Source organism: Acomys russatus, chromosome 1 (genome assembly GCF_903995435.1).
Source record: "Acomys russatus chromosome 1, mAcoRus1.1, whole genome shotgun sequence".
In the NCBI taxonomy this organism is placed as follows: Eukaryota; Metazoa; Chordata; class Mammalia; order Rodentia; family Muridae; genus Acomys; species Acomys russatus.
Window position 1 is genome coordinate 68,903,082 of NC_067137.1, and position 15,867 is coordinate 68,918,948.

Below are 15,867 nucleotides of genomic sequence, written 5' to 3' on the forward strand. Positions count from 1 at the left end.
TTCTGTCAACATCTGAAACATCCCACAACTTCTCTCAACCTCGTTTCTGTTTAACAGCTATTAGAATCAGTCAGGGTCTCCCCGTGTTGGGCTCACATCTTTATGAAGTGTGATCTTGGGATAGAACAGCAAAGCCCCCTAAAGCTGACACTGCTTTGCAGTTCCAAATAATCAACTTTCATCAGCTCTCTAGGGTCTCCATTGTTCTCTAATAAAAGTGGAATTTAAATCAATAGTAAAGCCCCATAGATCAGAGTTTTAATTCCCCATGTATTGAGTTTTCACAGGTTTACTGAGCTTTAATAACAAGGAATGTTTGGTGACTATACATATTTGTAGAAAAACCATTTTGGTAACATACTTGGAATATGGAAGCATGGCCTGTATCTTTGGAACTGACTTTTGACATTTTGGTAGAGAAATATATGTATTTCCTTAATTTGGAAAACTTTGGAAAAGTAATAAACCTTTAAATGTTAATGCTCTGATCTTTGAACTTGTCGCACTGAAGATGTTTGAAGTGTCCTTTGTATATTTCCAGCTTTCACTCTCGTGGTTGCCAGGAGACAGCATTCCTCAGGCTGAATACCCTACTTATTGCCCAATTTAATCAGCAAGAGTGTTGTGCTGAAAAAGCCATCGTTGTATTTTATATCTATGACTTAGCTATGTCACAAACACTTGCTACCGTGGCACATTTTTTATACTATTTTGAGATTTGCATAAGCTATTTTTAATTCTTTAACTCTGCAAGCCACATTCTTCAGTGTTTGAACATATTAGTGCCTTGTTTTTAAAAAACAGAAAGACAAATCTGGTCACATCTGTGATTACTGTAAATGCAATGGGCTTCCGTGTCAGTGACTCAGAGCAGACACGGTAAACTTGAACACCTCCTGAGAGTGATCACATGACTTTAGATTTATACAAAAACATTTGTATCAGGAAAACTTTTAATGAACTTTACATATGTGACAGCTGATACCTAATGACTTACAGATCAATGAACACTTACCTGGAAACAATGTGAACATTCTACCAAATCTTCCCACTGGATAAGTGCTGTGTTCAGGCTTAGCAAGTGCTTCAGACTATATGATGCTGTGGTGGACTGGTCTCCAGGAAAATGAAAGCTCTCTTTTTAGAGGGCATATGGTTCATTTTCTCTCTCGTCTATTGTCTATGGGGGTAGGAAGCAGGAGAGACCTTGTCTTCAGCTCTGCCACCTGTTCTGGTTGTGACAGTCAGTCAGGAATAATTTTCAGGTGCTTGTCAGGTGGTTTTCTAGATCCATTTCTAGCTTTTAGGTTGTTTGCTCAGCTGGAGGGACTAAGTGCACATCAGTTAGTGTTGATAGCTAGATAGATCTAACTGCCTTTCCCAACATGGAGCATGCATTACAGAGTAATGAGCTTTGGTTCACTGTCTGATTTGCTATTATATGCTTTTGTAATTGGTTAGGCCACACAGGAGGAAAGATTATATTTTATAAGCCCTGTAGCAAAATACACACCCATGAAGAATTTTAAGTCCCTTGATGGGTGAGAAGAGCAGTGGATATGATACAAACTGAATGCCAATAAAATAGGAATGTCTTTGTAAGTTATAGAGAATATATGATGATTGCCTGGAAAATCCTGAACACATAGCCCCAATAGGTACATACTGAAAATCCTGAACACATAGCCCTGATAGGTACATACTGAAAATCCTGAACACATAGCCCCGATAGGTACATACTGAAAGCAAACACCTCCCTACCCAGATATGGAAATACTGAGTATAAGAAAGCCTATTAAAATTAATTTTACATAGAATTAGTATGCCATCTTTATTCTTGAGAAGTAGAGCTAGTCTCTATGTAGAACTGCTGATGTAATCCACCAAGAAGGCACCTGGAGAGGCAATGAGGCCCCACATTTAAATGAACGGGTACATCTTAAACTGTGGCAGTTACTGAGAACACAGTGCAATTTCACTGTAAAGTATGAGAGAGAGAGAGAGAGAGAGAGAGAGAGAGAGAGAGAGAGAGAGAGAGAGAGAGAGAGAGAGAGTTAGTTCTGTGGTTTCTGAGCAACCACAAACAGAATGAACTCAGAAATCACCACATGGCTCATGAAGGCCACTGTTCACCCTTGCCCATATGAGACATCAGAAGCCATGTGTCCCTACTATTTCATCATTGAACTTTGTGTGATCTTCTGGATGACACTCAATGTATGCCTTTGCATGGTGCTTGACAAAACAAAACAAAACAAAGAAACAAACAAAAATACCCCCACACCAAGTGGAGTCAGGACCAGGAGGTTTTCCCCCTAAGCTTTATTATTTTATTTATGTATATGTATGTGTGTGTGTCTGTATGAGTTTATGTACAACACGTGTGCAGGGTGCCCAAGCAGGCCAGAGAATGTCAGATCTCTGAAACCACAGTTGTGCCTGTGAGCTTCCTGGCATGGGTGGCTGGGAACCCAACATAGGTCCTCTGCAAGAACAGTAAGCATTCTTAACCATGGAAGCATCTCTCTAGCCCTGAATTATTTTTGTTGCTGTTATGGACAAGCATTGAAAAATATGTGTAAACATATGTGAGGGCATTGCTTTGATTGATGCCCTCAATAAATGGGATGTCCCTTAAAACAAAGAAATTTATATATTAATATATGCCATGAGTTAGTCAATGTTGAGATAATGTCTTTAGAAGGCATTATTAGACAAGTCTGTTTTTATGTGATAATCATGAGGGTTTTTAAAAAGATTTCTCTCAGGGATACAAACTTATAGGGTAATTATTGAATGTATGGTCCTCTGTAAACTCAAGCATTATTAGCTGGATTGAGACTGTAATTTAAATAGCATATGTTGTCAATACCAGCTCATATTTTCCTATGTTGGTAGCATATCATTGTTAAAACAAAGTTTAGGATTGCTATTTAGACTTGTATATTTTTGGAAAACTGAATTCCAGAATAGCATTCACATTATGTTATGATAATGGTTTTATTTATCTATTCATTTAGCATGTGTGTGTAAGAATACACACATATGGATGTTAGATGGTCTTCTTCTATCGTGTGGGTGATTGGGATCAAACTCAGGTTATCAGGCTTAGTGGCAAGTGTCTTTACCTATTGAGCCATCTTGCAGCCTTTGAAGATGGTTTTTACTTCTCTTATTCTCCTCACCAAAATCCATAGAGATTCTCCCAGACTTTCTTAGATCATATAGACTTATATACTTCTTATGATATATAATAAAATAAAAGATTTTCAAAAATGGTTAATAAAACCACTTTTTGGGGGAAGTCATATGCAGAAAACATTGAATAGGTTGCTAGCAAACATCAACCCACCAGAAGGCATGACATCTTCTTTCTCCCCCACCCACCCCCTTTCTTTAGGATTAAAGAGTATGAAGGAGCTGTTGATTTCTTTACCAAGGCTGTGAAAATTAACACACGCTTTCTGGATGCTTATATTGGGCGGGGGAATTCTTACATGGAGTACGGGACGAATGAAGCCCTGAAACGAGCGCAGAAGGACTTTCTGAAAGCGCTGCATATTGACCCGTCATGCCTAAAGGCCAGGATTAGTCTAGGCTATAACTTGCAGGTAAAATGCAACAGCATTTTCTCCTTCTTCTCCTTCTTCTTCTTCTTCTCCTCCTCCTCCTCCTCCTCCTCCTCCTCCTCCTCCTCCTTCCTCTTCTCCTTCTAGCCCTGCGAGCATTGTTTGGATAGGAGAAAGAGACATTTGGCTTTTTACTGGGGATGTGGTCAAATGACATTTCTCAGGCTGTGAACATTTAGTTTTCTTTTACTGTAGTTATGAAGGTAGCAGTGGGGAGCAAGGACTCAGTTAAATACAGAGAACTTGCTTAGATGAGCCTTAGGTCAGCTAAGACTGATATAATAATGCCGGAAGTGGTGGGACTGGTTTCTATCATGATGAATGCCCAAGAACGTGTTAGTAAGAGAAAAAAGATTGTCTTGTTAGAATCAAACCTAAAATCAGCATTATAGTCACATTATGAACAATGTGTGGTCCGTTTGAAGACTAGATTGGGTCACTTTAAAAGATCTAGAGCTGATTGGCAACCAGCACAAGATCCTCACAACTGGTCACTGACTGTGCACCTAATATGGAGGAATTGTTCCCAGCCCCCTGAGAAAGCAGCCTTTAAGAAACACAGCTCCTTTTGGATGGTTAAATTCCTAGTTTGGAGAGAGAGGTGCTGTTATGTGCATGAGTAATCATTTGATTGTGTGTAATTATGATAAATGCAGCAAAAATAAACCAAACAAACAAATTCCAAAGAGTTTTTGGTGCAACAAAAGGGTAAGAGAAATTACTGCTAAATCAACATTTATTTTGAGGGGTAAAAGACCAGTTGTTAGGTAGAGGAAGGGGGTGGGGCTAGGTTTAGTTTTTGAGACAGAGAAAACAACCTTTTAGGAAAATTTTAGGCAGAGGCAGAGGGTTCACATGAACCGAATGTGGTGGAGAGTGATCTGTGATGAGACTAGGGAATTCAACAAAAGTTTTGAGTCAAGTTAAAATAAGAATATCACCAGAGACATGACATCAAATTTGTATTTCATGAAAATCCCACTGAGTTTCTAACCAGGAAAGGGATTCGGAAAACACATTAATATGTTGGTGGGAATAAGGAAAGGGAAGGGCCAATAAAGGAGAGTTGGGGCTGCCCAAGCACTGTCTAGGAAAAATAGTGACAGTGTGTTCTACAGACACATATAGATTCTTTATTGCCAGGGACTGGGGTTACCACAGTGAACACAGAAGATGTTGTTAAGAGTGACTAGGAAATCAAATCCTATGATGAAGTGGTTAGCAGCCTAATATTCTGATAGCGCAGCCTCAGTTTGCCTACTTCTTTGTTTATTAGATGAACTTGTGACAGCCCTCCACATTTCTGAACATTTTATTCAGAGGGTTTGCTAGAGAAATCAGAATCCAGTTCCCTTAGCGGTTACATTTTTTATAGCTTTATGTGAGAGTCACTAGGCTCTGGTTGGTTAGACTGTGCCAGCCTCTGAGATCCTGGCAGGTTGAGTTTTGGAGCCCCTGAGAGAAAGAACAGAAGCTGGACCATCATGAATTAATTAACTCCCTGCCTTCCTGTAGGGAAGTGTTTAGTTGCCAGCTGGCCTGCTCTGGGAAATACTCTGACATCCTTCTATTAATGGTGCCTGTCTTCTGACCTTTTTTTTTTTTTTTTCCGTTATTTTTCCAGTTGGCACTAAGGCTGTAATAAACAGATGCTTGGTAGATTTGCATGCATCTTCTGTGGAGTATATAAAACTTTCCTGAAATTCCAGATGCTGGAACAATTCATCTGTACCATTACTCCATTTATTTATGTAGCACACGTTTATTTTGCTTTGTGTGTTATGCATCTATTATAGATATCTGGTATCTTAGGGTTTCTATTGCTGTGAAGAGACACCATGACCACAGCAACTCTTATAGAGGAAAGCATTTAATTGGGGCTGGCTTACAGCTTCAGAGGTTTAGTACATAAGTGTCATGGTAGCTGGCAGCATGCAGGCAGACACGGTGCTGGAGAAGCTGCTGGGAGTTTTACATTTTGATCCACAGGCATCAAGGAGAGTCTGTGAGCAGCATTAGTCATAGCTTGAGCCTAGCAGACCTCAAAGCCTGTTCCAATGACACACTTCCTCCAGTGAGGCCATAGCTCCTAATAGTGCACTCTCTATGGGCCAAGCATTCAGACACATGAGCCTAAGGGGGCATTCTTCAAACCACCACATGTGGAGATTATATATCATCCTTTCATCTTCCTTCCTTCCTTCCTTCCTTCCTTCCTTGCTTCCTTCCCCCCCCCCTCTCTCTTTCTCTCTTCACACACACACACAGACACAGACACACACACACACCTTACCTGAGAGAAAGTCTCACTAAATATACCTGGATGGCCTCAAACCCACAGGGATCTGCTTGCTTCTGCCTCCTGAATATGGGGTTCAAAGACACATGGCACCACTTTTTGCTATTTCTGCATTTCAGTGTAAGTTTTTGGTACTTAACAGAAGTATAGTTGTCATATAGTAGCTATGACTTTAAGTTGTCTAAGATTAGTATAGTAAAAAAAAGATTAGTATAGTAGATAACTATACAATTCTATTTATTTGAACACAGTTTGATCATCAATAATTAGAGGTAATTAGTCAATTGAAGATGCTCACATATTGCCTGCTCTTTAATTTAAAATACCTTAGCTTTAGTATCATATAAAGATATGCCTCACGAAAGGTTTCAATGAATGAGAATCAGAAACATTTGTCATGTCAAAGATATTTTTGCTTCATGAAGTTGAATAACTCTTTTAGGCCCAAGGAAGATTCCAGAAAGCCTGGAACCACTTTACTATTGCCACGGAAGTTGACCCAAAGAGCTATCTAGCCTATGAGGGACGGGCTGTCGTTTGTCTTCAAATGAGCAATAATTTTGCTGCAATGACGGATATTAACACTGCTATCAAGGTAAAAAAAAAATCTGTATTGTTGATACTGCTGTCAGCATATATTCACACCATTAGTGAGTACGTCTAAGTAAAGTTGTTCTCTGTTACCATGTAATGTGTAGAGAAATAATATATTGTTTCCCCAGACTAATAAATTATATGGTTTGCTAATTTTGCTATCTAAATGCATTTAAATTTCAAAAGCAAAATTCTAGGTAAGCACTTATTTCTCTTAGCAAATGCAGTTTGTATGTTCCAAGGGACCGTGATAGTACTTTGCAATACAGAATGAGCTCAAATCCTAACAGCAATGGCCTAAGTATGAAGCACTTAGAAAACAACATAGCTTTTCGACTTCCCCATGTAGTGACGGAACATCCTTCTCGACCTGTGAATTACCTTCTGTCCTTTGAGTTTTGTTTATAATTTTGACATGTTATAGGGGTAATATAAGGGGTAAAAACAGAAAGAAATTAAAGTAATTGTTTCTACATGGGACAGTGAAGCGTGTTAACTGTTCAACTTAATGTCTTCTCTCGTTTCCCTATGCCTATTCCTTGGAAAAGACCTGAGTAAAGCTCTAAAATTGTTTCTTTTATGGCAGCCATTCAATAAAGTGTTGACAAGAAACCAATTTCATACCGAGCCCTTTCTGAAAGTATTTGCTCTAATTGGGTTTTACCTGCACTGTACAAGTAACTAGTTCCCACAAGTGGATTTCATAACATTCATTTCACAGACATGAAATTGGAGATTAATATTATTCCCAGATGTCAAATCCTCCCATGATTATGTTTCAGATCAATACCACAGCAGAATTCTTAACAAATCGTGGCGTGATTCACGAGTTTATGGGTCAACAACCGAATGCAATGGCAGACTATCAAGCAGCAATTTCTCTGGACCCCAAGTACTGGCTGGCTTACTTCAATGCTGGAAATATCTACCTTCACCACCGGCAGTTTTCTCAGGCAATGTGCACTTTCCTTAACATGTTCTTTTGTCACTAAATTCTTCTTTGTCTTATATAGTTTTGAAGTGCAGCCTTTATATCTCAGGTTAATAAATAATGCTCTGTTCCATAAAGATGCTTACAATTTTCAATCATCACATGTTTACACTTGTGTAGATTTATGCTCCTGACAATTCAATACCGCTCCATTAAACACTGACTTTGATTTTCCAGTGTTTGGCCATATTCTCTTCATCTAAACAGCTTCCAGGTTGGAATCCTGTTCATTACTACACTTAGACTTCCCTCAAGACCCTCATCTTAATTTATATGTTTTCTAATCATCAATCACATGAGCACAGGGAATAAGGAAACATTTTAGCTCTGGTTTTGTGTGGCCACTTATTCTCTTGCCACTTCGGCTCACACTGTCTGAAGTGAAAACCTTGTTCGAATTTTAGATGAGATACATATCTAAATTTACTGTACTTGAATATACCTAGAGCATCAAACCTCTCGTATTTTTATTTTTTTTCTTTTTTTTTTTTATTAATTTATTCTTGTTACATCTCAATGTTTATCCCATCCCTTGTATCCTCCCATTCCTCCCCCCCCCATTTTCCCATTATTCCCCTCCCCTATGACTGTTCCTGAGGGGGATTACGTCCCCCTATATATTCTCATAGGGTATCAAGTCTCTTCTTGGCTACTTGCTGTCCTTCCTCTGAGTGCTACCAGGTCTCCCCCTCCAGGGGACATGGTCAAATGTGAGGCACCAGAGTATGTGAGAAAGTCGTATCACACTCTCCACTCAACTGTGGAGAATATTCTGACCATTGGCTAGATCTGGGAAGGGGTTTAAAGTTTACCTCCTGTATTGTCCTTGGCTGGTGCCTTAGTTTGAGCGGGACCCCTGGGCCCAAATCTGCCTATCATATTGTTCTACTAAACCTCTCGTATTTTTAAAATCTTTGTCTTTTCAGGTACAGTCACCATTTTTCTGCTTTCCGCCAATTTACCTTGTTCTTTACCATTTTGAGTTAACTGAATTTTTGTCATCACTCACTAATTTATATTATGATAATTTATTAATGCTGTGTCTATTTTCTGAGTATTGTTTTGGCAGAATCCCATACATTTTTTGGTATTTATTTTTTTTTTAAACCGAGTAAGATACAAATAATGTGACATTTATGACCATAACCATTTTTAAAATTATAGTTCTGTCATGGTAAATGTATGTCATAATGTTTCCTAGAATTTTGCAGCTAGAATTTAAATTTCCCCTGTTGCTTGGGAATAAATCATTTGGGAATTTAATCAGGTGGAAGGATTTTTATATTTTCTGTGCTTTATGCATATGTTAAATGTATTCTACTCTGTATTGTGTTTCCTTTTGAGTATTTTAGTTTTTCTGATTTATAGCAAGGCTTATAGTTTTGCTCTAGTGACTATAAAACTGCCTTTATTGGCCTTAGTTATTATTTCTTTACTTTCTCTACTCTGAGCAAAAATTACCCTTCATCTTCCTTCTCATTAATATAGTAGCACAAATCTACAACCTCCATCTTTGGTTGTTTTTGTTTCTACCTGGATAGCCCAGGCTAGCGTCTAATTTATGATCTTCCTGATTTGCCTTCCAGAGAGTGAAGTGCTTGGATTATAGATGTGTGTTTGTATGTGTGTGTGTGTGTGTCTGTGTGTGTGTGAGAGAGAGAGAGACAGACAGAGAGAGAGAGAGAGACAGAGAGAGAGAGAGAGAGAGAGAGAGAGAGAGAGAGAGAGAGAGAGAGAGAGAGAGAGAGAGACTATGCTAGATATATAGCCTATAAAAGTGGAGAAACTCATACCCACTCTGGCCTCCTCCTCAATATCACTACTGATCACTGATCTCCCCAAAAGAGTCGCCTAACCAGTGTCTACAGTACTTGTCTCAGTTTTGTCTCATATTCTCCACACACCTCCTTCATTTCAGCCTTTGCTCTGCTGCTCCTCCAGCTTGTTCCTACCAGTATGCCCAGTGACAACTCCAATCTCCCTTTCTGGCCCCCTCAGCAACATTTGATATGGGCACTTGCTGCTTCATAATGTGTGTGTTCACCTGTTGATACCATTCTGTCTGTCTGTCCTCAACCTGTCTGGGTGTTCCAATCTTAATAATGACCCTTCACAGCTTCCTGATTTCTGTGATGAATCTGGCTGACCTCAATAAGGATTAGAGGCAAAGACAGTCAACAGAGGTGTAATTATTTAAGACATGGATGGGGCTGAAAAAATTGCTAATGGGCAGCAATTTTTTCAGGCTGATAAGTTAATGTCAGTTGCCTTAAACTTCAGATCATTGATCATTCTTTGGCTGGGTCCCTGAAATAATTCTTTCTATCTATCTATCTATCTATCTATCTATCTATCTATCTATCTCCACTGTAAGTTACTTAAAGAGACTATAATACTGGATGCTAGTGGTAGAGTGCTTGATTAGCATATGTGAAGTTCTGTGTTTAATTCCCATGGCCACAAAAAGAAAACAATTCATAATATTTAAAAAATATAATCCCCAAGGCAATTTTCTGTTTCTACAGATGATTAAATTCTACAGGAGGGAAAGTTTACTCTTTAGACTTACTTATCTTTAATAACTCAGTGACTATTATATGTAAAATATATGATTTAGCTCTAACACGTGGCTCAGACTTAAATATGTGCACGGATTGGAGATATGATGGATCAGTGGTTAGGAACACTTGCTGTTCCTGCAGAGGACCAAGGTTCTGTTCCTAGCACCCAGACAGTGGCTCACAATTATCTGTAACTTCAGATCAGGGGATCTGGTGCCCTCTTCTGATCTCTGTGGGCACAGGTATACATGTGGTGCACATACATGCATGTTGGCACTCATACATACACATAAAATAAAATGTTTAAAGTATGGTTCTACTTCTCAACACTGTAGAAATATTACTTCACCTCATATGCCACCTAAAGTGTTTTTGTGTCTTGATGTCATGGATCCTTGGGCGTCATACTTCAGAGCCTAACAAGTGTTAAATACAGCTACTCAGCTGTGCTGCCCTGTGAGGAAAATGGTTTCTATGCCCTCTCTCTTCCCCCTTCAGTTGTTTCTGAGTTGAAGGAAGATCTTAGCACAGGAAGAAGAGTTTCTTATCAAGAATAATAATTGCTGACGAGTTACAACACACAATAAACCTGACTCCTGTTTTTTTGTTTTTTAATCAGGTTAGTAACAGTGCTTTAAAAACACAGTTGGATGGGACAGTTTTTATGAATGAGCATCTTCAGAAGACTTTTAAACAATAATTTCATCTTTGTGATTGATTAACTCACTAATTGTGGATATGAGGGTATCAGATAAGCTGTTTAAAAATCAAAGGTTTTAGTTACTTTAGGTTCTAATTGTTTCATACTCCTCTACTTCAAGTAATCTTACTAAATTAATAGGCTTTCATTTTCTAAGTAATACACTTTGGAACCTATAATAGAAAGTTATGATATAGGGTTTGTGATGATGGTTAAGGCTGTTCTTCCAGAAGATTTAGGTATGATTCCCAGCACATACATGGGGGCTCACAATCATTTGCAATTTCAACCTCAGATTTTTGTGTCTCTGAGGGTGTTGTACACATGTAGTGCATGGGCATGGATGAAGGCAGAACACTCATAGACACAACATAATAAAATAACAATAAAAATAAAGTTCCATTGTTCAGAATTAGGTACATTTGCCTGCTTTTGTGGTTACATAACTGGGTAATCTACTCATTATTTGTTGATGAGTTAAAATGAAGCATAGATTGTGCTAAAAGTGAGGTAGTGCTTGGAGTCAGTCATTTCTGATGTCTGCGGATGGAACCTTCCCTTTAGGAGTGAATTCTCTTTAAGCTCTTCACAGCTGTGTGCCAATTCTTCCCCTATCTCAGTGGTTCCTTAAATTGCACTTGACTATGGCATCAAATATCTGCCATGAGGGGTAAGAAGAGTTATGCAATATTGATGTAAGTGCCCCTCAAAATCACTTGGTGCTATGTTGCCTCTTCACCTATAGATACGGAGAAAAGTTTGTCCACAGTTATTGACTGAGCCTTAATGTATTTTGCATACTTTCCTCAGTACTTTACACAGATGCTCACTTCATCCTTACACCAACAAAGGAAGTGAGAGTGTGTCACTTTCTTTGGAAGATTAAGAAACTAATACAAACAGCTCAGCCAATGTAGAGGTAGGACTTGAACCCAGCATTCTGGATCCTTGGTCTGCACTGTAGTCACCATGCCATCAGTGTATATATTAGCCCAGATAGAAGATAAGCACGATGAAAGATCCCCGGGGAAACTGGAAGGAAATGGTTTAGTGATGAAAGAAAATGATGTAAGAGGTCAGAACAAGACCAGAGAGAGTCAAGGTGGTCCAAGCCCGCTTCTGTGTTTGAAAGCCTACCAAAACCCACCAATTCCTGGGCTCAAAAACCCACCAGTCTTTGATCTTGAAATCTGACCAATCCCTGAGTTTGAAAACCCATGAATCCTTACATTTGGCCTGAAATCCCACCAGTTCCCACCTTGGAAATCTCTACCCTGGAAAATTCCTTCCCCAAGAAATTCCGTATAAGCCTGTCTCCTGTCTAGTTTCCTACTGCTTTGCACTAAACAGAGGTAGCCACCTTCTTATGTCTCTCCCAATAAGTCTCCTTTGTAATATTTGTTGTGCTGTGGTATTCCTTGGCTGTTGACTGCCAGGACACCTTTCCCTTCAGAGCCGTAACACCTCCTTTGGAGAAGCCTTTTCCCTCAAAATTGTAATACTTCCCATTGGGGAAGCCTTTCCTTCAGAGGTGTGGCACACAAGGAGAGTCAGTTTTAAGGAGAGAAATAGGAAGAGTGTCTGTGTCACAGACACTTTGGAGGAAATAACAGGGAAATTTCAACAAGGCTTGGGGACATCTGCAACCTTAGCAAGAACATATAATGGGTAGAGTCCAGGTTGCAAAGAGACTGAAAACCATGCTGCTTGAGAGGTCAAGCTGAGTGTGATATATACTTTCCCTTATATACAAAAGTTAAATTAGAGGTCTGATGTTCATTCCTCTCAGAGATAGAAATGAACTTAACGTGAATAGAAAGGTGTCAAACCAACATCTTGTCTCGGTGTGATAAAAGGTCCAGTTTTTAAAAACTTCTGTGCACCCGTACTCTTAAAACAGAATAAAAAAAATGAAATACCAAAAGAAGATCATGTGATCAGATCCCACAGTTGTGTCAAGAGGCAGTAGAAGTTACTGGTTTGTAGTAAATGCTGATGCTTGCCTCTTTGCAGGCTGGTAGCAGTTGATTCTTGGACCAGGACCTGAGACCCCATTTTGAAGGTTCCTTTAAAAGCCGAATCACAAAAAAGGGTTTAATATAAAGACATTAAAATGTATCAACTGAAAAAACAGAATAGATTTGCAAGTGGCTGACTCCAATTCAGGAGAAAACTAAGAAAATTTTGCCAAGTAGAAGGAGAAATCAGATTTTCTTTTTTTTTTTTTCAAAGGTAAAAAGGCCAAGCATAATCTGAGGCTTACAGAGCAATAAACTCTCTTTTAACCAAGGTATAGTCACCCTCACTTTGATGTCCACACCTTCCAAGTCCATGGTCAACCCTGAATAATTTAGTCTTTGGTTTGACTTCTTCTCCTCTTCTTACATTTATTTTCATAGTACAATGAAGTTTATATTCCTTTTGGTGTGGTTTAGAATTTTCTTTTCTCTTCATCTCTTAATTACCCAAATTGTACATTATCTTATGTTTAGTCTTCTCTAATTTACTTGCTACTTTTTTTCCTTGCTTATTCAGGGATATGAGATTTGGGGTTGCCAAAAATGGGAACATTTCCTTCTATCAAGTGTTTTACCTTGATGTTGCCTAGAATTGCTGGCACATGGTATTATGTTTTCATCCTAATATCTCCTTGCCGTGACCTGAAGGCTTGGTCTCTAGCTGCCGATACTATTGGGAGGGGATAAAATATTTAAGTTATGAGAACTGCTAGAAGGAAGTTAGGACAAGGTGTGGAGGAGAGTTGGCATGACATTGAAGGAGACACCTTACCTCTGATGTATCCTTTTTTCTTCTCACAATCCTCCGTGAGGTAAATAGCCTCTGGCCTCATGCCCCCACCGTGATTTACTATGTGACCACAAACCCAAAGCAACAGGCCCAGGGACTAGGGCTGGAAACATTATGAACAGCCAGGCCCAAATAGATAACTTCTCCATTTTGATTCTCTAAAATGTTTCATCACATTTACAGAAAACTGACTAGAACATTTCTGTAAAAACCACCACCACCACCAACAACAACAAAAAAAACAGAGCAACTTTTAAGTTCTTGTTTTTCTTTCAGATAACAGATTTCTGTATTTGAGATGAGATACCATCACTGCCTGCTTGGAAATCTGTCGACCTTAGCTTTAAATTATGATAAAAGGACTTCAATTTTTTGATATCTGCTAATTAAAAATCTATTAACTTTACTGTCATTCTTACACTTTATAGGCTTGTGACTTCTTCTCAAAGGCTTTGGAGTTTAATCCAGAAAGTGAATATGCTTTCATGAATCGAGCTGTTACAAACATAATATTAAAGAAATATGAAGAAGCAGAAAAAGATATTTCATGTGCAATTGAGCTGTGTCCCTACTGGGCTGCATTGTATTTTAACAGAGCAAGTTTCTATTTCTCCTTAAAGCACTATGAACAAGCTGAAGAGGACCTTGGTGTAGGTAGGTACACTGTGTAATCATGTCGAGAATATTATAGCAGCTCTTACTCTTCTCTTCTGGGTCCCAAAGAGGAGTTTCATCAAGATTTCTGTTCATATAGAATTGGCATGTGTAGCACCATGTCCGTAATGTGGCTGATATAGATTCCTTTAAATAATATCTCATTGTAAAGCACTTATAAAATGAGTTAGATATTAGGAAACCACATACAAACCATGCCAGCCTTCCAAAGGAAGGCATTGTACTGTGGGTTCTGGCATTAGTTCTCATAGAGACATCTGGTATTTCTAATAGAACTGCATTCTTACACTTGTGGAAAAATGCTTACAATGAGAATGACAGGGATCTCTATCAACATTTCTGAACTGTTTGCCTTCTATTTGCAGTCCTGACTTTGAAGCCCGATGAAGCCATAGCATATAATCTCAGAGCACAAGTTCGTGGCAAAATAGGACTGACAGAGGAAGCTATGAATGACTATAACCATGCCCTCGATCTTGAAGAGTACTCCACAGCTATGTGACGACTTAGACTCTTGTGGTTTCTGTTGTAGGTTAAGTATATATTTGTCTTGAAACTGAAATATATATATTGTTTAGAAATGCCACCATTGTTATTGTATTTAATGGTAAACCTATCAGAATTACACCCGACTTCTCAGCAGAGACCATAAAAGCCAGAAGGGCCTGGACAGAGATCCTGCAAACCCTAAGAGACCACAGATGTCAGGCCAGACTACTTTACCCAGCAAAATTATCAATAACCATTGATGGAGAAAACAAAATTATTACACATATTAAGTGGTCACTCTTGATAGCAACTTAGTGTATTATTATTATTACTGTTGTTGTTGTTGTTTTTCGAGACAGGGTTTCTCTGTATAATAGCCTTGGCTGTCCTAGACTCATTTTGTAGACCAGGCTGGCCTCAGACTCACAGCGATTTGCCTGCCTCTGCCTCCAAAGTGCTGGGATTAAAGTCATGTGCCATCATGCCCAGCTATCCACTTAGTGTATTTTAACAAAATATTTATGTTATGCATTAGCTACAAAACTTTCCCGACATGATTTGGATGCTAGCCTTGTGAAGTGAAAAGAACGGCTCACGTGTTGGTTCTCTTAGTACCTTGGGATCCAAGGTCTTAAAAAGGAATATTAGTGCCTAAATTCTCTTCTGAAATAGCAGAATGATAGACAATGTATCATTGACTTTTTCTTCAATTCTTATTTAAACACATTCACTAGTAGCCAGCTTGAAAAGAACAAATGTTGCGTGATGGGTGTTAAAGACTGATTTGCTGTACACCATCTCTCTCCCCTTTAACTACTGGAGTGCCAGTCTCGATTCTTCCTGGTACCTGGGGTCTTCCAACACAGAAACACACTTTTTTACATGCTGCTTTCCTTCCAGAACAGTGTGAACAAGGATTCTGAGCATCTCATTTCCTTGACGTAATCCCTTCTTCATCACATTCATATTTCACAAACATACAAATAAATAATTATTTTTTTAAAAATCTGTGTATATTTGGAATTAATACTTCATAGCATCCAGTGAACAAAATTGAAACAGTTGATTTTTTGTTTTGTTTTGTTTTCTTTTCTTTTCCAGATAAGGTCTCACTAGGCAGT

General features: G+C 38.7%; 1 protein-coding gene across 1 annotated transcript in view; it reads left to right on the forward strand.

Moving 5' to 3' along the window:
• The window catches only part of Ttc6 (tetratricopeptide repeat domain 6), a 168,268-nt gene extending 153,413 nt beyond the window's left edge, over positions 1–14,855 (forward strand). Inside the window, exons 27-31 of the mRNA XM_051146503.1 lie at positions 3,401–3,611; positions 6,371–6,523; positions 7,305–7,475; positions 14,011–14,236; positions 14,623–14,855. Coding sequence (XP_051002460.1) covers positions 3,401–3,611; positions 6,371–6,523; positions 7,305–7,475; positions 14,011–14,236; positions 14,623–14,759 — 898 coding nt within the window. The 3' untranslated portion in view covers positions 14,760–14,855. The remainder of the gene's footprint in view (positions 1–3,400; positions 3,612–6,370; positions 6,524–7,304; positions 7,476–14,010; positions 14,237–14,622) is intronic.
• Positions 14,856–15,867: the final 1,012 nt, after the last annotated feature.